Source organism: Oryza glaberrima, chromosome 7, assembly GCF_000147395.1.
Source record: "Oryza glaberrima chromosome 7, OglaRS2, whole genome shotgun sequence".
NCBI classification, from domain to species: domain Eukaryota; kingdom Viridiplantae; phylum Streptophyta; class Magnoliopsida; order Poales; family Poaceae; genus Oryza; species Oryza glaberrima.
The window spans coordinates 20,270,547-20,297,925 of record NC_068332.1 but is presented as its reverse complement, the minus strand read 5'-3'; the positions used below and the strand labels follow the sequence as shown (position 1 = coordinate 20,297,925).

Sequence of the window (27,379 nt, the reverse complement as noted above, 5' to 3'; positions counted from 1 at the left end):
GGTGTATTCGATTTTTTTCGTCAACACCATGACATGCGAACACACCCTAGGTTTAAGAAAACTGGTCGGTTATCATGAAACTGTCGATGGTCGTTTTCTGGTATTGGATCAATTTTCGTGCAACGTTGGTTGAAAGTCATTGATTTTACAGGTTATCGATTGGTTTTCGATAAACCGGTGAGAAGCGGTTTTAAATTCCAAAATAAAAGGTTAAACCATTTCCACGCTGTCGACGGGGGATACCCGTAGACCGGATATAGAGGGTATTGGGGTACGCTGGTACGAGGATCTACATAATACGACATCAAGTAGGCAGAAAACAAAGATTATACTGGTTCAGGCCCCTTGATAGGTAATAGCCCTAATCCAGTTGATATGGGATTATATGATGGAAACCACATGTTACAAAGGGAACAGCGGAACTCGACGATACCGACGAGATCGTAGTCGAGTTGATTCGACTAGATCACCCTGCGACTTGGCTCCTGTAGGCTCCGGCTTCGTAGGCTGTGGTGAATGTGTTGGCGGTAAGATTCAATGCCTTAGGTCCTCCCGGGGGGTCCCTTTTATACCGTAGGTCAACTGGTCTCCAAATAGGACCCGGAGACATCGGACCCGGTATGATACAATGACGACCCAGTTCTATCCGAGTAGGACTCCTTCCGTCTGTGAACTCCATAATGAATTTCCTTAACGTATGCTGAAAACGTCCGTATGCACGCAAGTATACCATATCGATATGTAACGTATATCGAAGGGTAGAGGGTATACCTTACCCGTAACCCTGACAGTAGCCCCCGATTTCTGCTTAAATGAACTCGTGAAACCGATCGCGACTTCCGATGTCGAGGTTGTCGTCGTTCTCAGTGTGAGGAGTGAGAGACAAGGAGTGATCGACAATGCCAGGTGAAGCTCAACGGTCATGAGTGAATTTAAATTGATGTCCGAAAAACTGCCGCGCGTAACGGACCCAGAAATTTTCGGCGGCCATCTCTCTCCTTTCCTTGGAATTCTCAACATCGGAAGTGCGTCTATTTAAGGGAGTTTTGGGGATCCAATTTGAAGTCCGCCTGTTGTGAAAAAACTGTCCAGCCTCCAAGCGTCCCTCGTCTTCTGCGCTCCCGCAAAAACCCTAGCTAGCTCATCTCGGTCCTTCCTCTGGCGATCCCCGGCGGCAATGGATCTCGACAAGTCTACCACCACCAGCGCGTCGCTGAAGAAGCTGCAGGAGGATGGCGCCCTTCCTGGTCGCGGGACCATGGAGAGAGAAGCAGGAGGTACTGAACCCCAACCTGTCCTGGGTCGCATGGTTGCGATCGAGGATTATATTCTCTGTGGCTTTCTTCCTCCGCCTTCTGAATTTCTTCTCTTGGTCTTGAATTTCTACGGCCTTTCCTTGCTCCATTTGAGCCCCAATTCCATCGCCTTCCTGAGTATCTTTTCGCATCTTTGTGAGGCCTACATTGGGGTAGAGCCGTTTCTTGACCTCTTCTGCTTTTACTATGAGTTGTCCTGAGTATCTTTTCGCATCTTTGTGAGGCCTACATAGGGGTAGTGCCGGATGTGTCGGTTTTCGACTTCGGGATGGCCTGAAGTCGCGATACATCCCCTTCCAGTGCCCCTCATCTCGCAGCAAATGGTGGGGGAGGTGGTTCTATCTTCATATATCATCTTGGACCGCCAGACCCGCCTTGACCCCATCCCTCCAATCTTTCATCGATATCATTGATGACCTCCGAGTACGGGGGTTGTCGGGGTATGAAATCGCTGCCAACTTCATTGGTAGGCAGATCCAGCCACTCCAGGCTCGAGCCCACCCAGCCTTTGATTATTCTAGGCCGGAGGACGCGACCCGGGTTTCTCCTTGTGGTATTTTTCTTTTTAGTTAAATTGACTCCCTTATGTGCGTGTTCTTCCCGACATATTGAATTCTGGTCTCGATCTATAGGCTTGGATAGCGCAACCTTGGAGCGCCGCGTCGGCCAACTGATGATCAGTGGCCCGACAACGGCGAGCAACGTCCCCGTCCCCCTTTGCGAGAAAGGGGCAGCCGAGCGCGAAGCTGCCATCAATGTAAGTGTACTCAGCGGTCCTTTTGCATTATTCTTCCGGGATCGCATTATGACTTCATGAAGCGTAGGCTCTCCCTCTGACTGATATCATCGGGCCGCTCGTGGACCATCAGGTGGCGGCGTCGCTGAAGGAGAAAGTCGCCAAGGAGGCGTCTGACGCTGCTGCCGCTGCTGCCACAACGAGTGGCGACAACGTTCCGAAAAAGGGGAGGAAATTCTCCTCTGTGATCGTACATCGTTGGAAGACGCCCACCCCCTCAGTAAGCTCTCCTGGTCCTTCATCACGTAGTCAGGAAACTTCCACCTCACCTCATATACGTTATACTCCAGGCCTCGGATGCGTCTCCCCCGCCTCCGCGACGGTAGCGGCTTGTGACGCTCGGCGAGAAGTAAGTGAATGAATTTGAGGTTTCGTGACTTCGTCAAACTCTTGCAGTCTGTCTCAATTGCAGCCTTTCGCAGGGCGGCGCGGGTGAAGGCAGCGCAGGACGGGTCTGGGGGACCTCCAGCGCGTCTCCTGCTGTGGCCTCGATGGATGTCGTGGTCGTGCCCAGGAGCCGCGAGGCGACACCTAGCGGCCCAGCCAGCGATCTCGTGGCTGGTCGTGGTTCGCCGGCTGTCGTCCTCACCTGGGAGCAGCTCCAGGTCGAGATGGGGCGCCTCCTCAAGGCTGGTGCTCGCGGCATTAGTCGCGAGATCGCGGAGGCGAGGGCGGTGGCGGCGTCGTCGGCGAATGAGCGCGCCGACCGGCTGGCGCGCGATTTGGAGGTTTGCGAGGACCTCCAGAAGATGAGGGAACTGGTGGCCGGCAATGAGCGACAACGGTAGGGACTAGAGCACCGCATGTCGGAGCTCGAGAACAACTTGTCAGAAATCTGTGGCTCGTTGCGGGTCACCTATACTGGTCTGCACCAGCTCGCCGGGGAGTGCGGTATCAAGTCTACCATCCCGGCGAATCCCGATGAATTCTCGCTGACGTCTTCTCTTGCGGAGCTAGCGACGGCGATGGAGGAGATCCCCTCCAAGCACGCGGCCAGGATCGGAGAGGAGACGTCCAACGGGATCTATACCGGGGCGTGCCATGTCTTTGCGTGTGTGAGGCTGGCGCACCCTGAACTCGATCTGCGGAAGATCTTGGATCAGGGGGCGGCTAGCGACGCGCGCAAGGATGTGATGGAAGAAGTCGGCGATCTGGGGGAGTCTGTTCTCCCACTTTTTGAAGAGTAGGATTTTGACTCTCTTGTACTCTTTAGTCATGCTTTGTAAAACTTTCATTGGTTCCAACCGCCTTTGTGTGTGTAGTCATCGCCTTAGCTTTCTTTAGCATTTTGATCTTGAGTACTTTGTTGCCATTCGTAGAGATGTTGATGTCAAGGATGTCCAGCAGCGCGGGCAGCCTGAGTTGCTAGTGGTCGTTCCGTTGCTTGCGTTCGAGCCACATGTTCCGGAGGGCGATGTAGCTCAAAATTCGCATGTGGAAACGGGCATGGCGATGACTCCCTTAGGTTGCTTATCTCTGTTTTCATCTCCTTTACTCTTCCGTCTGGATCGATTTGATTTGCTGTATTCTCGGGAGAGAAGAGCAGTTTGACTTAGTCGTTTCCATGCTGAGCAGACCTCGAGAGTGCGCTTGCTGACCAGGATCGTCGCATCCAGTATTGGAGGACGAAGTTTGAGGTCGCGGAACTCGAGAGGACTATGCTGGAAGTGAAGAACGACCAGGCCATGGAGACACTCCGGGGTCGCGAGGTGTGGTTCAACTCGTATCTGAAGAGTTGCTGCACCTCCATGTCAAGGGTCTGTAGAGAGCTCCGAGTACCCCGTGGGGATCCCGAGGAATCGGCGGCTAGATACATCTCGTGGCTGAATGGGGCCTGCACCCAGCTCGAGGGCATCGGCCAGCGTATCGACGAGGCCCTGAAGCAGGAGTGTCGTCGATCGAGCCGATATGCCGGGGGGCATGTATTGGCTTGTATACGAGATCATCGTCCACAGCTGCACCTCGAGTTCCTCCACGAAGGGTTTTCTCGTTCTCGGAGAACTCCTACGGAGATAGATGGCCTGGCGAAGTCGATGGCGCCGCTGGCGGAAGAGGTCTTCCAGTCTATGGACTGGCGTTGGCCTTTCTGGTAGTCTCCGTGTCCTGTGACAAATGTCTTAGAGGAAAAGTGTAATATAATTTTGGATTTTTATAGAATTGTAAGAAGTACTTGTGAAATAGAAAAGAAATCTATCTAATTAAGCTTTCTTACTCTGGATGTAGCGTGTATGAGTGTCTTCTCACTTCGTGACTTCGATCAGTCGTTTGACCTTTGACCTGCCTCGGTTGAACAAGCACTGATCCTAGCCCCCAGCCGTGAAGTTGAAAAGTTTATTTCCGATTACACGGCTTGGTTAATACGCACGGCGAGAACTCTTACATGACCAGATCTTACATGGTCTTTTATCTCTACAGGATCCGACAAGGCCTTATCGGCTCTGGGCATCTCCAGCCGAAGTTCCCTTAGGTTCCTCGGAGGCCTTGTCAAGACGGCGTAAAGGGACATGATGATAGGTTTCAACGCCAGGTGTCATCTGGGTAAGGGATCATCGGGAAGGAACACTTTGATTGTAGTCTGTACCTAAAAATAGGCTTTATTGAAGCTGTAAGATGTCTTACAAGCATGGATACTATTGACTTATACATAGAATTTACGTAATTGATCAATGTTCCAGGAATTTGTCAACTCGCGACCATCACCGTCTGCAATTTTGAATGCGCCTGGCCGTAGAACTTGTGTGATCATGTACGGTCCTTCCCATTTGGGTGAGAGCTTGTTTCGCCCTGCTTGACTTTGAACTTGTCGGAGGACATAGTCGCCGATCGAAAGTGTGCGTGCTCGGATGCGCTTCTCATGGTAACGGCGAAGGGCCTGTTGGTAGCTGGCTGCTCGAACGGCAACTCGTTCACGATGTTCCTCGAGTAGATTCACATCGTCGTTTCGTTGCTCCTCCTGATCCTCATCGGAATACTTCTGTACTCGTGTACTTTAATGCCATAGCTCGGTGGGGAGCATGGCCTCTGAGCCATACACGAGGAAGAAGGGTGTCTCCTTGTTGGACGTTGTCGGTGTGGTACGCACGGCCCATAGTACTGATGGAAGTTCTTCGACCCACTTCTTGTCATGTGACATGAACCTGTCGTAGACGCGGGTCTTGATTCCTTATAGTACTATGCCGTTTGCCCTCTCGACTTGTCCATTGCTCTGAGAGTGAGAAACCGAGGCGAAGCAGATCTCGACTCCCAACCTGATGCAGTAATCCTGGAAATCAGCACTGATGAACTGGGAGCTGTTGTCCGTTATGATATGGTGGGGCAATCCAAACCTGCAGAATATCCCTTTGATGAATTTGATGGCGTTGTCGGCCTTGATTTCCCTCGTGGGTGTCGCTTCAATCCACTTAGTGAATTTGTCGATCGCCACGAATAGGAACCTGTAGCCGCCCTGTCCTCGTGGGAATGGCCCGAGTATATCTAGCCCCCAGCACGAGAACGGCCAAGTGAGAGGGATAGTCTGGAGTGTTTGCGCTGGTAGCCTTGTGTGTTTACTGTGGAATTGACAGGCTTCACACTGCTGAACCATGTCGCAGGCGTCTTTGAGGGCGGTTGGCCAGAAGAACCCTTGTCGAAAAGCTTTTCCGACTAATGTCCGACCGGCGGCATGCGACCCACAGATCCCTTCATGTATGTCGAGGAGGAGGTGTCTGCCGTCGTCGGACGAGACGCATTTTAGGAGTACCCCGTTTGGTGCCTTCTTGTATAGATCGTTACCGATCATACAGTAGACTTTTGCTTTACGGAATATTTTCTCGGCTTCTGCGTCGTCCTCGGGCAACTCTTCGCTGTCTATGAATTTAATGAGTGGGGTGCGCCAGTCGTCTATGGTCTCGATATCGGCAACGGCGCGCTCTGCCTCTGTAGCCCCCGAGCTGATGTTGAGGGCGACCGGGCTACCTTCGCCGCTTGCCTCTTTCACTCATGGCCTGGTCAGGACGTCCAGAAAGGTGCCAGGTTCAAGTGGCTCTCGTCTGGACGCACGCCGTGCTAGATCATCCGGTTCGATGTTGTCTTTGTGGTATACATGTTGGACCTCGGTCCCATTGAACCTTTTTTCCAGCTTCCTGACTTCTGTGGGATACTTGGATAACTCGGGGCTAGAGCACTTGTAATCTTTATGCACCTGGTTCGCGACTAGTTCAGAATCCATTTTCACGATCAGTCGCCTGACTCCGAGTACAGCTGCAGCTCTTATCCCCGCGATTAGTCCTTCGTACTCGGCTGTGTTATTAGTCGCCCTGAAGTTGAGGTGAATTGCATGCTTGAATTGATCTCCCAGAGGTGATGTCAAGATGAATCCTGCCCCTGCTCCTTGGCTGTTGAGTGCGCCGTCGAACGCCATTGTCCACGTTTCGTTGTCGATTTGGTTGTCTGACCCGTTATCAATCATAGTCCAATCGGCTACGAAGTCGGCAAGTACCTGGGACTTGATGGTTGTTCGTGGCACAAAGCGGACATCAAACTGGCTTAGCTCGACTACCCATTTCGCAATGCGGCCGACAACGTCTATGTTTCTCACTACTTCACCGAGAGGGAAGGAGGATACAACTGTGACCCTGTGGGCTTGAAAGTAGTGGCGTAGCTTTCTTGATGTCATGATTACCGCGTAAAGCAGTTTTTGGATCTGTGGATATCTTGTCTTTGCGTCGTGGAGAGCTTCGCTGACATAGTAGACTGGTCGTTGCACCTTCTCTCTCTCAACAACAATGACAGTGCTAACGGAATATGGCGTGGCGGCAATATAGAGAAATAATTCTTCATTAGGTTGGGGGGCAACAAGTACAGGTGGATTTGATAGGTAGCGCTTGAGTGCAATGAATGCCTCTTCGGCTTCCTGTGTCCATACAAATTTGTCTTGCTTTTTCAGCAGAGCGAAGAAAGATTGTCATCGCTCTCCCATCCTAGCGACGAACCTGCTTAGTGCCGCCATGCAAACGGTTAGCTTCTGTACTTCCTTGAGTCTTGTAGGCGACTTCATGTTCTCGATTGCCTTGATCTTCTCGGGATTTGCTTCTATTCCTCTGCCAGAGACGAGGAAGCCGAGTAGCTTGCCCGATGGTACTCCGAACGTGCACTTCATTGGATTGAGCATGAGGCGATATCATTGGAGGTTGTCAAACGTTTCCCGCAGATCGTCAATCAATGAGTCGCTTGTCTTGGTCTTGAAAACAATGTTGTCGACGTAGGCCTCGACATTGTTTCCGAGTTGGTCGCTAAGTGCGCCTTGGACCGTGCACTGGAAAGTGTTTCCTGCGGTTATTAGTCCGAACGGCATCTTAACGTAGCAGAATACCCCGAACGGCGTGATGAATGTTGTCTTCTCCTCATCCTCTTTCGCCATGCTGATTTGGTGGTAGCCGGAGTAAGCGTCGAGGAAGCTCAACAACTCACAACCGGCTGTTGAGTCCACCAGTTGGTCTATCCGAGGAAGAGGGAAGTGATTCTTGGGACACGCCTTGTTGAGGTCGGTGAAATCGACACACATTCTCCATTTCCCGTTGGCCTTCCGCACCATGACTGGGTTGGCTAGCCACTCTGGATGGAGTACCTCTTTGATAAAACCAGCTTTGAGAAGCTTGTCGAGCTCTTCTCGTATGGCTTGTTTTCGATCTGGTGCAAATCTCTGCAGTTTTTGCTTTACTGGCTTGGCGTCGGGTCGCACCATGAGTTTGTGCTCAATCACTTCCCTGGGTACCCCCGGCATGAGTTCGGACGGCTGCCAAGCGAACACGTCAGCATTGTCGCGGAGGAAGGTGATGAGCGCGAGTTCCTATTTCTCGCCTAGTGATGCCCCAATCTTGACGGTCTTGTCAGGGTTGGCACTGGAGAGTGGAACGATCTTGATTGCGCCGTCCGGTTTCGGCGTCTTGTTTGTTTTGCTCAGTTTCTTGGGTGGCTCGGCTGTGGCGGGTGGGCTGGGCGTGTGCTCGACCATGTCGAGGCTCTGCTTGTCGCATTGCACTGCCAGCTTAGCATTCCCTTGAATAGTGATTGTTCCCTTCGGTCCCGGCATCTTGAGCACTTGATACGCGTAGTGAGATGCGGCCATGAACTTCGCGAGTGCAGTTCTCCCAATGATGGCATTGTATGCTGTATCGAATTCAGCGACATCAAAGGTGATCTGTTCCGTTCGGAAGTTATTTGCTTGGCCAAAAGTCACAGGCAACGTAATTTTGCCCAATGGTTTGGACGATGACTGAGGAGTGATTCCATGGAAGGGTTGATCGGTGGGTATCAACTTGCTTCGTGGGATCCCCATCGCGTCCAAGGTGCTGGCGAAGAGAAGGTTGATTGAGCTGCCGCCGTCGATCAGAACTCGTGCGACCTTGATATTCCGAATAGTGGGTTCGACCACGATCGGATATCGCCCTGGGATGAAAGCAGTCTTGGGTGGTCCTCTTCTGAGAATTCTATCTTCTGCTCAGACCACTTCATCTTGGGCGCAGCCCTCTGCCACGTCGAACGGACTTCACGTTCCACCTTCTTGTATTCTCGCTTTGAGGAGTATGCCATGGAACCTCCGAAGATGTGCGAGACATGGAGATCGGAGTCTGGGTATGCTGAGTCCGATTCCTGAGTAGCCGCCTCAGCGTCCTTCTCGACCACACGTACCCGCTTGCCTTTTTCCAATGCTATGTGTTTTGCGAGAGACTTTTTGAAGACGAGGCAATCTTCTAGAGAGTGTACGTCTGACTTGTGTATAGGGCACCATGTTTTCTTCGTGTCGCTGCCTTGTGGGTCTGGGCGCTTGGGAGAGTCCGCGTATTCTGTTGCGAGAACATCCGCTTGAGCTTTCCTTTTCCCACTCTTGCGATTTTTCTTCTCGCTCGACTCAGGTGCGTCTTTGATTGGTTTCTTCTCTCCTCCGGTCTTCGAATTGTCGTTCTTGCGTCTTAGTGCGTCGTCCGCGTGAGCGCATCGATCGACAATTTCGAATAATCTCCGAGTAGTCGTGATGCGCCTCGTTGCCAATGCCTGGGTAGTATAGCGATCTCTGACACTGGACTTGAAGGCACGGATTACAGAAGCGTCGGTGATCTCGGGGATTGTATTCCTGCACTCATTAAAGCGCCGAACATAATCCCTCAAGGATTCATCCGGGTTCTGTGTCAACGCATGTAGGTCGTCTTCGATCGCGTGGCGCTTGTAAGTTCCTTCGAAGTTGGCGACGAACTGCTGCCACAGGTTTGCCCACGAAGAAATCGAGTAGGGGGGAAATGCATCAGCCATGAAGGCGCAGAGCCTTTCAATGCGGTTGGCAAATAATTCGCCAACACGTTGTCGTCCGCTCCGGCAGCGTAGAGTACCGTGGAGTAAACCTGAAGGAATTCTTCTGGGTCGGTACTCCCATCGTATTTCTCTATTGCTCCTGGTCGGAATCTTTCAAGCCATCGGACATCTCGAAGTGAACGACCGAAAGCTCTACACCTAGCGCTGGGGGCGGTGGGTTGTTGGCGATCGTACGTCCTTCGTGGATGTCTATCTGATGATGAGGATGAGGAAGATGACGACGATGACGATGGGTCGCTTGGTTCCGGCGTACGATTACGAGGACGTCGGCCGAGTTCTCGAGAATCCTATTGTCGTTTCCCGTTGTTGTCTCAACGCCGATCTCCATCATCGTCGTCATTATGGCGACGTCCTCGACCAGTATCGCCCGGCACCCGCCGTTCGCAATCGTCGTGATCGTGGCGGTTGTGGCGGTTATCACGGTCTCGGTCTTCGCTCGAACGGCCTCCTCGTTCTTCGTTATCGTGACGCCGTGAAGAGACACGATGTCGGGAACGGTTCTCGTTGTCTCGTGTGTGTCGCGCCTCTCGGCGGCCATTCGGGTGATCGCGGAGATCGCCGGTGCCGCGAGGTGGAGGGGTGGCTCGATGAGGTGATTCCCGCTGTTCAGGGTTTTCACCATTAGCATCGCCAGTTGGTGGCTGTTCCGAGTGCGCTGCAGCAGCGGCCTCTTCGAACGCGTTGCTGAGGTTGGTCACTGATTCCCGTAACCATTCTGTCCATCGTGCGAGATCGTCGTTCAGAACGGGATCGTAGGGGGTTTCCCTCAGTATTGCGTTGACGGCCCTGATGTGCTGGGTCGGTGTAGTCACTTGATTCTCCGCTTCCGCATTGGCGCGCGCTGACGTGCCGGTCTCGTCGATAGCCAGTACCTCGTGCGGCGTACTCGTTGACGATGAGCCATAGTCTTCGAGCAGGTGCAAGACTGATGGTTCGTGAGGATCGATGTCGATTACCCCAACAAATCGATCTGAAATCGGTGTCGCTCCTTGTTCCTTGTCCTCATCCCTGAGGGGGATGTGTGACTGCTGGACCTTAGGAGGTGACGTTTTCATGGCGCTGAGAAAGGCCTTGCAGCTTGAGAGGTCGTGATTCTTTGTCTTGTGAATAGGACAAAAGACATCACGAGTTGGAGAAGTACGCTGAATTCCACGCTCTTTGCAGGCACGAATTTCAACATGGACGTTGAGAAAAACCCAGCAGGCTTGCAAGGTGTGTTTTTTAGTTTTGTGGATAGGACACCAGGACCTTGTCACCTCGGAAGTCATCCTCGTCGGCTCGTGATTCTTGTCGAAAAGACAAGGTTTGGCCGCACTAGGATCCTTCTCATGCTCGGATGTCGTCGACGTTCCGATCTCCGCTTCAGCGGGAGGATCCTTCGACATGGAGTCGTCCTGGGTTGTAGCCACTGCGTTCTCGTTTCCAGCCATTGATAGACCAGCCGAGATTGGCACCGTGGTATAAACCGGGAAGACGATTTCGCCGACTTGAGTTCACACCAGCATTGTTGAAGTAGGAACTCCTTGGTTGAGGTTGGTGTTGGCGCTGTTGTCAACGAAGCTGGATGACGTAGTAGTAGAACCTTGAGCACCAAGTCCCCCTACCTGGCGCGCCACTGTCGACGGGGGATACCCGTAGACCGGATATAGAGGGTATTGGGGTACGCTGGTACGAGGATCTACGTAATACGACATCGAGTTGGCAGAAAACAAAGATTATACTGGTTCAGGCCCCTTGATAGGTAATAGTCCTAATCCAGTTGATATGGGATTATATGATGGAAACCACATGTTACAAAGGGAATAGCGGAACTCGACGATACCGACGAGATCGTAGTCGAGTTGATTCGACTAGATCACCCGGCGACTTGGCTCCTGTAGGCTCCGGCTTCGTAGGTTGTGGTGAATGTGTTGGCGGTAAGATTCGATGCCTTAGGTCCTCCTGGGGGGTCCCTTTTATAGCGCAGGTCAACTGGTCTCCAGATAGGACCCAGAGACATCGGACCCAGTACGATACAATGATGACTCAGTTCTATCCGAGTAGGACTCCTTCCGTCTATGAACTCCATAATGAATTTCCTTAACGTATGCTGAAAACGTCCGTATACACGCAAGTATACCATATCGATATATAACGTATATCGAAGGGTGGAGGGTATTCCTTACCCGTAACCCTGACACACGCCCTTGCCACTTGAATAAAGATTTTTAGATTTATTTGTTGAATTATTTTTTTCCTTCTAGCTTTCGAGAGGGGATTGTCTAGAGTTTTTTCCTACATCTTTGAAAAAAAATTGGGTTTACTTTTTTTATATATTTCATGAAAAAGTTGACTCTAAGAAAAATCTAATCCAGTTTGAATTTTTTTTAAATGATTTTAAAACCGAGCGGCTTGTGTCCTCCAGCCAGTCCGAAAGACCGAGAATTTTTTTTTTCGATTTTGTAAACCCTGGTCATAGCTACTTCAAGGACGTGTCTACAACGAGACCGTTCTTTGTATGGTCATAACCAGCTATCTCAATCTCATATCTAATTGCTACTAGTATACTCAAAAGTGCATGTATTTTTTTCTTCTTATGGAATTTTCTCTTAGATTATCCATCCGATTTACGATCCGATTACACTATTGTGTTCATAACAATTAAATCTTTATAACAAGATCTCACATGACTATATTTTTATGAAAAAATAGAAATCAATTTTATAATATATCTAAATTACTTTTAGATAAAAGTAATTTAATAAAGCTTGATAGTAATTTACCTATATTATAGAAGTAACTTAAAACAAAAGTGAAGTAACTTGTTACGGCATTAAAAGAAATCTTACATTCATGTTGTGAGTTGTTTATTTTATAATCATTTTTAGTCAATGATGTAATTTGTGCTGATTAAATTTAATTTTTATATAGACTCATGTTTTTACCTCCATAACGGATTTACTTTTAATGTCGTGATAAGATTACTTTCTTTTTGTTCTAAGTTACTTCTATAATATATGTAAATTACTTTTAGGCTTTATTGAATTTACTTTTATGGGTCTAAGAAGTAATTTAGTGAAATCTAAAAGTAATTTAGATATATTATAAAAGTAATTTCTAATTTTTCATCAAAATATAATCATGTGAGATCTTGTTATAAAGATTCAATTCTTACGAACACACCGGTGTAATCGGATCGTAGATCGGATGATTAGTTTAAGATAAAATCATTTTTCAAGCCGGCGTAGCGTAGAGCATCACATGGCTTCCAATTTGGATTCATCTGGATGATGCCACGTTCGTGAATCACCAGGCCATGTACAGACGCACCAGCGCTTGTGGGATCAGACGGCCGATGAGCGTGTCACGTGATAAGGCAAAACAGAGAGCGTGCGCGAATTAGATTTCGCCCTACTTCAATCATGTGATCTTTGATGAAGTTATAGGGATTCTTGTTTGCCGGGTTGTCAATGATTCAATTGATAGCACCTACTTACAGCGCGGATCGTCAATTTTATTATTGTGCCGGCTTGTATATTTGTCAAAAGGAGCAAAGATGGTATCCGATGCTCGTTCAAATAGTTTTGTGCGTGTGGGGAGCTCAGTATTGTGGTTGTGCTCGCCTGCTCACAAAAATAAAGTATCTTTGTTCTTGGTTGACATGTTTAACGTTCTTTCTGCAACAATAAGATTGTATTGGTCTCTTAACTCTCCGTTGGTTATACCCAACAACGGTATTTGTAGAGTATTATTATCATTAGTACCAGGGTATATGTGATGAGATAAAAGAGCCAGTGGACAAAGATTTATCTTTTATACAGCTTCGAGTCTCCTATTTACGAATAATAGCTCTACTCCTATACTGAAACCGGTGTTGCCATTATATACTATCACCGTTTCATATTATAAATTATTTTGACTTTTTTATTGATCAAACTTTTTAGGTTTGACTAACTTTATAAAAAATATTAGAAAACTATATTAAATATTAGTTTTAATGAAACTAATTCAGTGTTGTAGATATTGCTAATTTTTTTCTACAAATTTGATAAAACTTACAGAAGTTTGACTTAAAAAATCAAAACTACTTATAATATAAAACGGAGGGAGTATCAACATCACACTAGTACAATATACAGGATGGGCTAATCTAGTCTCTATCAGCCTAGAGACGCAAAGCTCTCATATTTGGTTGACAGCTAGAGGTTAAGGTAGTCAACTTTCTTGAATAAGAACTCAGTGATATTGGAAGTAGCTCTAGATTCCTTTTATCGGTTTTTATGACTCCGTATTGAGGTTATATAGTTTTGTGTTGATCTGTATTGGGTTACCTTGGATTGTCCCCTCTTTTTCTATGTGTCTTGTATTTATATCTTCAGATGTTCCCTTGTCCAAATATAACTAGGGAACCATGTATGGATACGATTCGAGTAACCTTGTAGTGTCTAAGTTAGACTCTGTTTCTCTTTACTTATCCGGAACGATTTTATTCCATATAAGATTTGGTATATGGTGAGTTCCACCAATGTTAATACATAAATATTTCCAATATCCTATATCCATGACACTAGCATGCGTTTGGTTTAAGGGTTGGGATGGGTTGGGTTGGGTTGAACGTATTTTTCGATGTGTTTGGTTTGAGCACAGGCGAGATAGATGGTCCCTAACAGAGAATATTCCCATAGGATCTATATTGGGATGGTCCATAAAAAAACTGGCTGACCAATCCAACCCACTTTTTTCTATCGCTGTCTCGCTGACCTGTGAGTTATTCCTTTAAAAGTAGGATCATCTGATCCCTTATGCTAAACAGATAGATCGGATCATCCCATCCTAAAAACACGGATGAGTCCAAACCATCTCACCTTGTTTCCAAACCAAACACATGCTAACAGTAAACAGTCTCTTATATAGTTATATTTAATATTATCATCCATGTTTCTAAAAAAATAATGCCAAGCAATACATAGGCCGGAAATATACTCGATCTGCAATCAAGGAACAAAATTGGCTCTAATCTCTCTCGCCATTTTACTACGAGAAATGGTTGCTACATGTAACATGTACCGGGTAAAACGGCGGGGACAAATTAAACATCTCCCGTTACAGAGTCCTGTGTGGGACTAGTTCCACAGGACGACTACAACGAGGACAAATCACAAAACCAACGAAATCCAACAAGTAGTCTACAAGGATTGGTCCCTAGCTCGCACTAAATTCCGCACCGCCGGGAAGGTAACCCACAGTCATACACCGCCGTGAGACTCTGCCGTACTGGTCCAGAAGATCACAAAACTTCACATGCACTTCGATCTATCTGCTACAGGGAATTGCAGCTTGTAGCATTGCGATTTTCAAGCTGATCTTGTACTGATGTACTGAACTCTAGCTCTGAATTTTTCTAGTCTTTCCTCCAGTTCTCCACCCGATTCGGGGAGGCATATGGCACGGGCCAGCGAGCAGCGCAATTACGGTACAGAAACCCACCTCCATTGATCATGACATGGCCGCGTTTCTTGTTGCACATCTCGTTTTCTAGTTACGTCCTCGTCAAAATGATGGAAATGAGCAACTGGTCGTGGCTGTCTCTCCGTTACGGTGTACTTAAATATATAATTACCGTTCAATCAATCACTTGTAATTATAGCTGCACCATATCGTCCTGTGCATTGCGTGTTTGTGTTCACAGCGTGGCCATCATCAATCATCATAATTAATTCATGAGTAAGAGAATGATGGTGCCGGCGAAAATAGTTTTCTTTAAACAACCCTCATAAAAATTATACTATAACTGTAAGCCTATAGCTAAAAAAACAAAAAGACAACCACACGACACATCTATGATTAGAACCCTCTACTGAAAACAGAGGGACACGACACCTCAAAGAGAATGGATCTCTACATAACGTCTTCAAGAAGAATATGACACTGAGATTATCGTTGCTGCTCACCCTGAGACCTAGGACATGGTTTTCACTCTAAGAAATCCATCAGGGAGGGTAGGAAAAATCAAACAACAACACCCCAAGGGAAAACGATGCCCACAAGCGTGGCCGTTGCCCACACAAAGAAGTCGGGTTTTCGCCTGTTATTTTTCTGCCAACCCTTACCGAGGTCTCCTCCTGGAAAAAGAAGCCATCACCAACTGTAAACCTTTCAACAAGTAGCCCCGCGCTAGCGCCTCCCCACCAGTCGCCCATCAAGTAGGAGTTCTAACATCTGACGCGCTCCAAAACCATCCATGTAGTTGAGCTAAAGGAGAGGGTGAGAGATAAGAACGGATCCCCTCTACCCAACACTAGCCCGCCAACGTGTCCATCTTGTGGCGGCAAGGCGCCACCGCAAGACGACTAGTGTGTAGATCGGAGCCCATGGCAGGACTACACACCCACCTCAGGGCACCATCGTTGCCGCCACCTCGGCTGGACTGCCCACTCTCAATCCACCCGTCTGCATTGCTATCACCTTGTCATGTTGCTCCTTGTCGCCGCCAACACTGCCTGCCACGAGCCGTGACCTCTTTTTCCCCGGTCGCGCCTTGCCGCTCCGATCCCACCACTATCACCATGTTGGAGTCACATCACATCTGCTTGTGCCGTGCCAGCCTCCTGCCATCATCGGCTGTGCCAGCCCTCCCGCGCCACGCTGTCATTTGCCCCGTAGTGTTAACTGCAGCCCCCGCTAAATTCGACGTCTGTGAGAGGGGGGAATCTAGTTGCGGGGGACTGGATCCGGTGGAGTTAGCGTCGAATCCGTTGCCGCGCTCACCGAGGTGTGTCGCCGCTGCCGGTTTCGCTCTTTTCCCCCACGCCGGAGACCGAGCCTAGCTGGGTTTTGGCCCCACCATCGCCTTCTCAGCATGTCACTCGGCTTTTCCTGTAGTGTGCTCCGACAGCGACGTGGCGGAGAGGGAAGGGGCGGGCGGCGGCTAGGATTTCGCCCAGTGTTGCCTGCACGTGGACGATGCGGGAAGCGCTCGCACCAACGAAAATAATTGAGTAGATTTCACAAAACTATAGATGTTTTGATCCAACTACTATAAAATTACATATTTAATATTGTATTGTAAAACTACATGTTTGATAGTAGATTTGATGCATGCTAATTTTTTATACATCGATTTAGATTTTTAATTTTGTAGCAAATTACTCAAAGTATATATAGTTTTAAAACTTTTATAATCCAACAGTGCGCTTAATTAGCATCGAATCGAACAGGCCATGATTGTTCTAAAGGAAAACCCAGCAGTCCATTATGCGTGCCAGATCAAGATTGAAGTAGTGCAAGTGTAGAATATGCATGTGAGTATGTGTATACATGTTAACTAGTGGTCTAACAATTGAAAAAGACGTATGTGTACCAATTAAATGGGGGGCAAGATCGATCATGCATAATTAAGCTCTCTCCGGCATGGATTAATCAATGGCACAATCATTAGTGGCATGTCCTAGTACCAAGCCACCAAAATTAGTTGGAAGCTGCGTCTAGACTACTCTAGTGTTTAGCTTGTTTCATGTCCAACCGGCCAAAAGGGACAATTTGGAGCCAACATATCATAGTACCTTAATAAGTTTTTTCTTTTCCGACAAATAAATTGGCCCAAATTAATTTGTTGATCAATCAACATCTCTGTTGTGAAGAACTAGAACTAGTGTCTATATCAAATTATCAATTCATGCGGATTTTGATGGAACAATTAATAGTGCAGGCTTTTTGAAAAAAAAACAATTCTTTTTTATAGTAGCCTAATATTCCTAGGATTGTTTTTTAAGAGCCGGGTTACCCATGGTGAGCTTCGTAGTTAGAGACCAAAATCAGACCAGGAACATATATAGCCGAGAAAACAAATGCAGACCTATCACTTATACTATTATTTTGCCTTTTCCAAACCTCAACGGTTGCAAGTAGCGATTTAAGTCATATGAAATTGCAGCTTCTTACAAAATCTTCTGTTACCTTAAATAGTTTAGATTTTTCACCTAAAATTCTGAGTATACGTAATTATGGAATCTAGAAAATAAATAAGAAATCAGAAGTTAAGAAACCCAGTTTTTTTAAATTATCAGTATCTACTAATTATAAGTTGTTTCTTATAATCTTAATTAAGTTCCCAAAATGGCCTTGATTCTGTTTTGCATCATCCCGATTCCGATCCATTCAACGTTCAACGGGAAAACATTTAGTACGTTTCGTGTGACAGCGTGTCAAGCAAACACCAGCCTTGTTAGAGCAAGTCTAATAAGTAGACGATTAGCCAGCAGATGATGTCTCGAGCTGACGTGGAAGAGAAAAAGCGATGTGAGAGAAGGAAGCCGGCGCTTCTGCAGCCGCCCGCTAGGCACGAGCGCCTAGACGTGCTGACAGTTTGGACCCATATCAAGAGAAAGAAGTAATTTGACATGTCGGTCCCACCAAACATATAAAAATAATTATTTATTTATAATAGAGTATGTGTACAGAGCATGCTATTATATGCACTGGCTATAACATCTTGCATAAGCCCATAGCAGGCTCCTCTATTATCCCTGCTCTTATACTACAGTACTAATTAATCAGCTAGCAGTAGATGACAGTAGCTAGACAGGATTCGCAAGTAAGAGATCTATCTCGAGACAATGGAGCCTCGAGGAAATAATTGGCCGCTCCATGCCATGATCGCGGCCGGCCGGCGCCGGCGCTATAACGCGCATGCCAGGGTAGTTGGAAGAACCCCCTGGCCGGCATAACTGCCAGCTGAATAACTTGGCAGCGCGCGATCGAGGGCCCCTCCCAAATCTCCCATGGTTCCATCCATCCCCATCGAGTGGGTAACCGGCCTAGCTAGTATACGTAGTAGGAGTCAGTAGTACCCCGACGACGACAACCACACGCGCGACGCATGCACGCACGCTCCCCCGCCTCGTCAGTGAGACGTCGCGCGCGGTGGTAACAAACCGCGCCAAGCCGAGGGATATCGTGTTGTCGCGCACGGCAGCTCGCGCACCGTGCGATCCAGGAATTAAACGCGCCGCCTTTTCCCTCTCGGTTTCTCTCCCCGGCCGATCGAATCACCGAACTGCCCCGTCCCGTACGTACGTGCATGCGCGTTGCGTTGACGTGGTCTATATAAGGTCGCCGCGGCGTCACCAACTTCCCACACACATCAGCATCCATCGCAGCGAGCGAGCGTCGGCATCACAAGCCATCTCCCTCTCTCTTGTCTTGTGATCTAGCTCCCGTCGCGATCATTGTGATATAGGCATGGCCAGGTCATCGTCGTCGCTGCTCGTCCTCGCGGTCCTGGTGGTGGCCGCGGCGGCGTGCTCCACTACGGCGGCGGCGCGCAGCGTCCCGGCGGAGGAGAAGAAGACGGCTGCGCCGGCGGCGGCGGCGGACGTGAAGCAGCCGGAGACGTTCCACGAGGGGACGGTGCTGATCCCTGGGCTCGGGCGGTTCGAGCTCGGCAGCACCTACGTGCCGGACATCACCGGAGTCGACCACAGCGTCCCGGCAGCCGAGCACGGGCAGTTCCTCCCCGGCGCCGACGACACATGGGTCCCCAACCCCGGCTTCGAGGTGCCCAACCCCTTCCAGCCCGGCTCGTCTTCTCCCTGAATCACCCGCCGGCTCGCCGTCGTCGCCGAGCTAGCTAGCTAGCTAGGCGGCGGTTTGCCGGAGTAATAATGTGTGTGATCCCACGTGTCCCCGTCGGTGCACGGCTGCCGTAGTGGAGTCGTTTAGTTTTTCAATTGTGTGTGGATGCGTAGGATGCATTCAGATGTTTGGCTTGATCGTTCGCGTGCTTCTGTTAGCTTTGAACTCGTAATAATGTATTAATTGGTGAGTGATTATGCAAGAGCTCGGTAAAGTAATTACTGTTCACGTACTAAATTAAGATGCAATTGGAAGCTATACGTCTGTGTGTATTCATCGTGCAGGCAGGACGGTATATCCAAAACACTGTGCAAGTGTGCATTGGAGGCAGGACCATGCAAGTACAGAATGAAGGCAGCTAGGCTACGTACCGCATACTCCATGTTGTACTCATCGGACGGTCCGTCATCGGATCGGACGCCTTTTCACCGGCTTAATTTCTTCGAGTTAAAAAGGAGTAAAGAGAGCAGATGGCCCATGAGAGCTGAGGCCCATGACAGCAGGATTCGCCGGTACAAACAAAAGGGTTGGTATGTGGGCCATACGGCTCAGGTTTTCGGTAAACTTAGCGGTCCAAAGAATGACGTCTGGTGAAAAGTGATATTTTGATAGGATGGCAATATTACCAAAATTTTAATATGATTTATTATGTGTTTATCAAAGTTTAGCAAAAAATCTAAATGAAGGCACATTTTTAGCAACTTTGAAAAAAAAATGGTATGGTTGAAAATATCATCAATCTGAACAGCCCCTAAATTTTGGTTCCAAATTTGTTTTGAAAAAAAGTTAAATTGGCTCCAAATCAAACCAAGACCCCTATATTGGAAGTTTATAAGCAGCTCATCTTAGAGCCTCCAGCTCTCCTCATACAGCCTACATTCTTATTCAGATTTTAAGAATTGTATTTTATATATATATATATATATATATATATATATATATATATATATATATATATATATATATATATTCCCAACTTCTATTCTCTCGTTTTTCATGCACATATTATTTATAATGTGTATTTTACAAATAATTTTATAGGAAAATTGCTTTAAAAATCATATTGATGTATTTTTCAATTTTTTTACTATAAATTCTTACTAACACTAATTCGTCGTGCTATGAGTATCTAGATTTTTTTTATAACTTTCATCTATCTAAATCAAACAGTTGAGAAGATTTGTCAGTAAAAGTTTAGTTTGAAAATTTTAGTCCGTGTAACAGTGCTCTCTTTTCAGAAAGCCCAACATTGTCGATAATTTCGCTATCGCATTAACGGGCCTGTTAGACCGGAGGAACGAGCAGTTCCACCCAACCCCAAAACCGAAACGCCGAACGAAACGAATCGTAAACTCCCCTGCTGCTACGCAACGACTCCCCAACTCTCCGGCCACCACCACCACCTGTTTCCCATCCGCACGCCACGCACCGGCCCAACCGATTCCCCACCATGCCGGACGGCGAGCGGCATGAGGAGGCCCCGGATGTGAACTTCTGGGGCGAGCAGCCGGCGACGGAGGCTGAGTACTACGCGGCGCACGGCGCGGATGGCGAGTCGTCCTACTTCACCCCGCCGGGCGGGCGCCGCCTCTTCACGCGGGCGTGGCGGCCCCGTGGCGACGGCGCGCCGCGGGCGCTCGTGTTCATGGTGCACGGCTACGGCAACGACATCAGCTGGACGTTCCAGTCCACGGCCGTCTTCCTCGCCCGCTCCGGCTTCGCCTGCTTCGCCGCCGACCTCCCCGGCCATGGCCGCTCCCACGGCCTCCGCGCGTTCGTCCCCGACCTCGATTCCGCCATCGCCGACCTGCTCGCCTTCTTCCGCTCCGTCAGGCGGCGGGAGGAGCACGCCGGGCTGCCGTGCTTCCTGTTCGGGGAGTCCATGGGCGGGGCCATCTGCCTCCTCATCCACCTCCGCACGCCGCCGGAGGAGTGGGCCGGCGCCGTGCTGGTGGCGCCCATGTGCAAGATCTCCGACCGGATCCGCCCGCCATGGCCGCTGCCGCAGATCCTCACCTTCGTCGCCCGCTTCGCGCCCACGCTCGCCATCGTCCCCACCGCCGACCTCATCGAGAAGTCCGTCAAGGTGCCGGCCAAGCGCCTCATCGCCGCGCGCAACCCCATGCGCTACAGCGGCCGGCCGAGGCTCGGCACCGTCGTCGAGCTGCTGCGCGCCACCGACGAGCTCGGCGCCCGCCTCGGCGAAGTCACCGTCCCGTTCCTCGTCGTGCACGGCAGCGCCGACGAGGTGACCGACCCGGACATCAGCCGCGCGCTGTACGACGCCGCCGCCAGCAAGGACAAGACCATCAAGATATACGACGGGATGATGCACTCCATGCTCTTCGGGGAGCCTGACGAGAACATCGAGCGCGTCCGCGCTGACATTCTCGCGTGGCTCAACGAGAGATGCACGCCGAGGGAGGAGGGCAGCTTCCTGACAATACAAGATTAGTATCCAGGATTCACTCCACTCTATTCAGATTATTGTGAAATAGCAAATGCACAAAAAGAATGATTAAATGTGCAAATTTGCAGTGATTCTATATATAAATTTGATGAACATTTGCAGTGATTCTATATATAAATTTGATGAACTGCTCAGTCAGGTTTACATGATTTATGGTATAAAATATGCTAAGTCTCCTGACCAATGAAAGAATGTTTCCAGTTTGCGAAGCTTGCCGTTGTATCAGCTCTCTGCCGGCGCTTCTGGAGGCAGTACAAGGCGCTCTCTACCTTGTACAAGCTTGGCAGAACGAATTATATCTCCAGTTTTAATCTGCGACAGAACTTCTCTTCCATCTGTGGTATACCTGCAGATGTTTGATCGACACAGTTCTCTGTTGTTAATCCACAAAATAAACCAAGTTTGCTGTCTAGTGGTCACAGTTCTGTAATGGCAATCACTACTTACCCGAATACTGAGAATTGCCCTTCATCAAAAGATATTCCTCCTAAACCAGACTGCACAAGATAAAGGAAAATAATCACAAATTAAAATATTTACGCAATTAGTTCTTATACATAGGGCACGCTATGGGTCTAGAAAAGCAGAAGCATTCAGAAATATGGTTCACAACACAAGAGGTAGACGGGTGCACTGTTGAGGTACATGCACTTATGCAATCTGAATTTAAAATACTGTGCTAGCGAATATGTCTAGTTCTAAAGATATATCCATTTACTCACATTTCTCTTGTCATACAGATAGAAGAAGAATTGGCTTGGTGACGAGTATTCATCAGAATCCACACTATGGGCCATAGCAACGGCACCATATACAGACATCGGAAGGACTGGCAATTCTCCATCCTGTATTGGATCAAGTAACAAAGGAACTGGGTTATGACTTACGAAAGACGGTAACTCTCAGATTTCACTGGCATTTACAGGGTAGTCCAGATGAGTGGGCTTTCTTTAATATCCTTTTTACATACACTTCCAGTTTGAACTAAATCGTAAGGATTTTGATTGACGATTTAGATCCAAATACCCCTTCAGAACAGACCTAACAGTGTGGAATACTGACCTGAATACTTAGCGGAGTTCTGTATAACGGTTCAAACTGCCCAGCAGGCATGACCTCTAATGGAACAGTGTAACCTTTCTTTCCATTCTCGTTGTCTGCAATAATTGCCTGACTTGCACATTTCAGTTTTATCCCATCATATGCCCCATCCAACACCTGAAGAAAAGTTCATTTCATTGGATCAGATGATGTAACCAAACTACTGAAAAGAAAATCAAGAGCTAGTAAAGGAAATTTTTTTAGCACATCGCAGAACCATGAAATCTTAAATTGATGTTCTCGAAGATGTTATGTCGATGAACACAATCATTTCGATGATCTTTATCATATATGTCAGAAGGCAGAGCTATTGGCAGGAAATAATCAATAGTGAGATGAGGTTGGAGTTAAGCTACCTTACCAATTTCGCAAAGTTTCCAGCAGTCAGTGGGGCAGAATATCCATCAATCACTACCTGGAAATTAGTAAAGAAATCAATAGCTGACACGTGGAATTTTATAACTGCAACTGTATACAGAACCATACTCTTGCACACCATGGTATGACAAAAGATAACAACCAAGGATAAGGTTCTTATTTCTCAATGTCAAAAGACTGCAGTTTATGATACCAGACAATTACACAGCCATTCAAAGCCACCTGAATTGTAGCAACACTTTTTGGTTCACCACCAGCAGTTGGAAAGAATGTTGAACCATCACCTTTCTCCACTGAGAATTCAACAACTCCTCTTCCTGCTAGCCTATTAAAAGCGAGCTGTTTAAATTAAATGTACAAATGAACATTTCGTTACAGACTGGAGGAATGATTGCATGCTTAATATAAGTGCCACAGGGATGGAATGTTCAAAGCACCATTACACTTAGGGCCTGTTTGGGATGGGAGGGACTTATTTTAGTCCCCCTCCCATCCAAACACCACCTTACATAATCTGCTAATCAGCTACACATACTGAGTGTATTGCTTGTCAGCGATCCCCCTGGGATTGAAGGAACACTCACAAGAACAAAGAACAGAGACGCGAATGAATTTGGCGCTGCGCAATCTCGCTGTAGCTTTTCTCAGTTTTCTCCACTGTTGTTTATACGGATTACAGGAGGCTCAAAGTAGTTTCCATTGAGGCCTTCATGCACATGACACGTTCCACTGTGTCGTGTGCCATCCCACATGATCAGAATGTGCCGGGCGCGACAAGGACACGACTCGCTCTGGCGCAAACGTGCGCACCTAAAATGGACAACTTGGACAACAACCTGGGCCCATACTTCACCGACCCCAAAGACCCAAAACAGAAGAAAAACAGGGGACCTAAAGGACGACTAAGTAAACTAAAAACATGCGCTCAAATTTACCGACATTGCTGCTGAAGCGATCAGCCAATCAGAACCCAAGAAAAATTCACCATTCCTCAAGAGTTCGAAAAGAAAAATGCTTGTGAGGTTTTCTTGCCACCCTGTACCAATCTGGCCTTAATGATTTTATAATACTATGTGATGATATATGTTATAAATAAAAATAAGTTCCCACTTGGAATTAACTAGAAAGTACTTTTTATTCGACAGTTTCTACTCCATGAAATATATGAAGGGTGACACCAGCAATAAATAGTGAGTTTGCAAATATGATAAAATGGCAAGTTTGTCAAAACCAATTAATTTGCAACAATGGAAAAACTGGTAAGTTTTCTATTGAATTCATTTTGAAAACCTACTAATAGCGGCAGCTTTGATTATTACCATCAAGAACTTGGGGGCAGAGACCTGGTTATCTTAAAACTTATACTGACATAGAACTTATACTTGTTTGCAGGACATAGAACCATGCATGTCAGTAACTCAGTATAATCAAATGTCACCTTCAATCTTCGGACCTATCTCTGCCCTTCCCTCACAATAATTCTAGAGACAAAGAAACATTTAGATTTTAAGCTTTGGAGAGATCAACAAAAGTTACCTTGGATATTCCAAATATTGTTGTGGTAAGAGGAAGGATAAACCTGGAGCCTGTTGAAAGAAATTTCCCCCTTTAAGTAATCCGATCATCGCCGGAGTATAATCATCCTCCTTTAAACATAATGAAACTTCTATTCAGTTTAGTACAGTTACCTGTAACAGCTCCAATTCAGCAACAGTATCAAGAGAAGAAGCAAGTGCAACCGAAAGTCTGTCAGGATCATTTTCCTTTATATATTTCAAGAGAGTTTGCAAACCACCCTGCAGTTGATTCCAAAGTAGCTCAGATATAATTTATAAATAAGTACAAGTGAAAACCAGAATTCGATCTGTTTCATAAACTGCAATTCACCATGAGCACATCCTAGAACCTACTGACCTTCTCTTCAAGCAAGGAGGTATATAACTTCGAGCCCTTTTCCTTGAGTTCTACAGGTATACTTGCCAAGATCGCATCCTTGTTGTCCATTGCTATCTGCATCCAGAGCGCATTTGTTCTATATATCAGCATTCAGGACAACAGCTCAGCAAGTTCAATAAGAAGTTCACAATGCATAGAAGAAGCAAAACATTGTTGCTAGAAAAATGCTTATGAAGAAGACACAGAGTCAACTTATTACCTTCATGGCCTTTTTTACGTCTCCTTCCATGGAGCCATACGGCTTCCTCTGCGGTATCCTCAGCAAATACGAAATGTCCTCCAGCGATTCCTGGCAAATGGGCTCGCACAATCTAAGAACAACGCCCAGCCAACCGTACTAAGCGATATGCATCGCCGCCGATTCTGATGCAGTTTACCTGTATGGTCTTCATGTTTGGGTTCGCGGGGATGGCCCTCCTCAGCGCCAGCTCCCCCGTCCTCGGCACGTTCGTGTCCGGCGAGTAGAGGATCGCGTCCGCCGGGAGCGACACGGAAATCTGGGCGATGACGGCGAGCGCCGCGACCGCGCCCTTGAGCAGCTCCACCACTCCTCCCTCCTGCACCAAACCAGACAACCACACGATTAAACTGAAGCGAACGCTACAGCTTTGGAAGCCATTTGGATGAGGAGAGACCAGCAACCAGCGCGTGCTCACCTCAGCCGCGCAGGAGGGATGGTCCGAGCGACGGTGGGAGGAGCAGGAGACCCTCCCGCGAATGCCGCCGTCGCAGCACCTGGCGCCGGCTGCGACCAGGGGACGGCCGGGAGACACAGGAAGGGCACCGGCGAGCACCATCGCGGCCGCCGCTCGCGACGCCATGGCGTGCGGTGGATTGGTGCGGGAGCGCGGGTGCTTTTGAATGGATTTCCGGTGGGTTGAGACGCGGGGAGGGGAGGAACCGGAGATGGGGGTGGTGGTGGGGATGCCGTTGCTGCCGTCGCCGTCGTCGTCGTCATCGTCATCGTCGTGGTCGCCGTCTCGTCTATCCCCAGCCAGTGAGCTGTGATCCGGTTCCGAACCGCCTAATTTTGGGCCAGCGGTGAACGGCCCAGGGACGATACAAGAGCCCAAAGCCCAATACTGTCCCGTAAAGAGACAAGGCTGAAATGCCTTTTGCGGCCCTGTTACGTCAACGAGGCCTGAGATGGTAATAGGACTGCATTAATCACAGGTTTTCAGACTCTATCCCAAAAGAAAGCACACACACATATACTGCCATACCCAGATTCAGTGTACTTTCCACTAAAAAATCGAAGTGTATTTTTTCTCTTAAAAAAGACTCACGGTGTAAATGCTTAATGATCGGCAGGTGATGTAGTCACAATCATCCCTCTCTTAAATAATATTACTGCTAGGTGCTGTAGCTAAATTAAAGACTGAAATAATTCAGACCACGGAAGTAGCTGGAGAGATCTATTGACATGCACGCATGTCATGATCACCGCACGAGCGTACAGCCGCAACCCGCAGACATGCCATCATCCCGCAATCCTATTCCAACCAGCATCCGAGCAGCCCACCCGGCACCGCACGCTCACGTACGCGACACGGTCACGTTCGCGCCACGCTGGACGCCGCCGCCGGCCCGCCGCCACATCCCCGAGCCCCAGACCAAGTGCCAACACCTCACACCGCTCCGCTCCCGCACCGCACGGCCCCAAAGAAACCGTTTCCATCAAACCGCCTTGCGGTTGCAGCTGCCACCTCGCCTTGCCGGCTTGCCCCCACCCGCCCCTCTGTCCACCGCGCCGTCTCGCCGAGGTTGCTCACGTAGCGCGCGCTTTGCTAGTACTAGTATCGACCATAACTTGCGTAAAATCCAGGACGGTTTCATCAGTCACACTACCACCCACGGACCACAGTAGTATTCGGCGCACGCTAGCTTATGACCTCGCGCGCATTGGCAGCGTCGTCGTTGGGGTATGCTGCGTGTGTTAGGTGCTCTCGACAGCGCGGGATTCATGGAGCGGTGGCGCTGATCGGGGCACGAGGGGTGCTCCCCGTCCTGCATGCCGCCTCCCTTAAACTACTAGTACTACTACTGCTCGATCGGCACGAGCGGTTTTTTTCATTCGGATGATGACGACGACTTAAGTTTCTTCTCGTTGATAGGTTAAGTTAGATCAACGCGACCTGATTATTGTTTTGGCCGCGCAGCGCTATAAGAATGGTGGTGGCACCGTACCACTCGAGGGAAGTTAGCTTGCACGCAAAGATACGTTTAAGATGGCACGAAGCTAGCGTACTAGTAGTGACTGTAGTAGTACTTACTGTTTCAATAATTGTTTTGGATAAGTACTAATGTAGTGGTAGCTCGTATTTGAATAGTTTAGTAGCAAGATTAGTACGCTGTGATTGCGTTCGGTGAACGAGGACGGCCAATGCAAAGGGCACTAACATT

At 48.3% G+C, this 27,379-nt stretch overlaps 3 protein-coding genes across 3 annotated transcripts; 2 read left to right on the top strand and 1 right to left on the bottom strand.

The window, feature by feature from the left end:
* The first annotated feature begins 18,575 nt into the window (after positions 1 to 18,575).
* LOC127778926 (putative cell wall protein) lies at positions 18,576 to 19,289 on the top strand. The gene has a single exon (XM_052305572.1). The coding sequence runs from the start codon at positions 18,679 to 18,681 to the stop codon at positions 19,030 to 19,032; it is 354 nt and encodes a 117-aa protein (XP_052161532.1). The 5' UTR covers positions 18,576 to 18,678; the 3' UTR covers positions 19,033 to 19,289.
* Positions 19,290 to 20,397: 1,108 nt separating this feature from the next.
* Positions 20,398 to 21,675, top strand: LOC127780583 (caffeoylshikimate esterase). Its single transcript, XM_052307504.1, has one exon. It carries the CDS (start codon positions 20,522 to 20,524, stop codon positions 21,524 to 21,526), a length of 1,005 nt encoding a protein of 334 aa, XP_052163464.1. The 5' UTR covers positions 20,398 to 20,521; the 3' UTR covers positions 21,527 to 21,675.
* LOC127780582 (peptidyl-prolyl cis-trans isomerase CYP37, chloroplastic) lies at positions 21,590 to 25,929 on the bottom strand. The gene is made up of 12 exons (XM_052307503.1): positions 25,633 to 25,929; positions 25,354 to 25,533; positions 25,176 to 25,265; positions 24,935 to 25,030; positions 24,709 to 24,816; positions 24,557 to 24,606; positions 23,243 to 23,345; positions 23,004 to 23,057; positions 22,604 to 22,759; positions 22,264 to 22,386; positions 21,989 to 22,038; positions 21,590 to 21,887 (listed from the first exon to the last, which is right to left on the bottom strand). Exons 1-12 carry the CDS (start codon positions 25,795 to 25,797, stop codon positions 21,764 to 21,766), a joined length of 1,299 nt encoding a protein of 432 aa, XP_052163463.1. The 5' UTR covers positions 25,798 to 25,929; the 3' UTR covers positions 21,590 to 21,763.
* Between the last annotated feature and the right edge of the window lie 1,450 nt (positions 25,930 to 27,379).

Excerpts from the sequence above, each read along its gene's own strand:
- LOC127778926 (XM_052305572.1), top strand. The coding sequence starts at position 18,679 with ATGGCCAGGTCATCGTCGTCGCTGCTCGTCCTCGCGGTCCTGGTGGTG.
- LOC127780583 (XM_052307504.1), top strand. The coding sequence starts at position 20,522 with ATGCCGGACGGCGAGCGGCATGAGGAGGCCCCGGATGTGAACTTCTGG.
- LOC127780582 (XM_052307503.1), bottom strand. The coding sequence starts at position 25,797 with ATGGCGTCGCGAGCGGCGGCCGCGATGGTGCTCGCCGGTGCCCTTCCT. Across the intron at positions 25,534-25,632 it reads ATCCCTCCTGCGCGGCTGAG|GAGGGAGGAGTGGTGGAGCT; the intron begins GTGAGCACGCGC and ends GGTTTGGTGCAG. Across the intron at positions 22,387-22,603 it reads GAACTCCGCTAAGTATTCAG|GATGGAGAATTGCCAGTCCT; the intron begins GTCAGTATTCCA and ends GATCCAATACAG.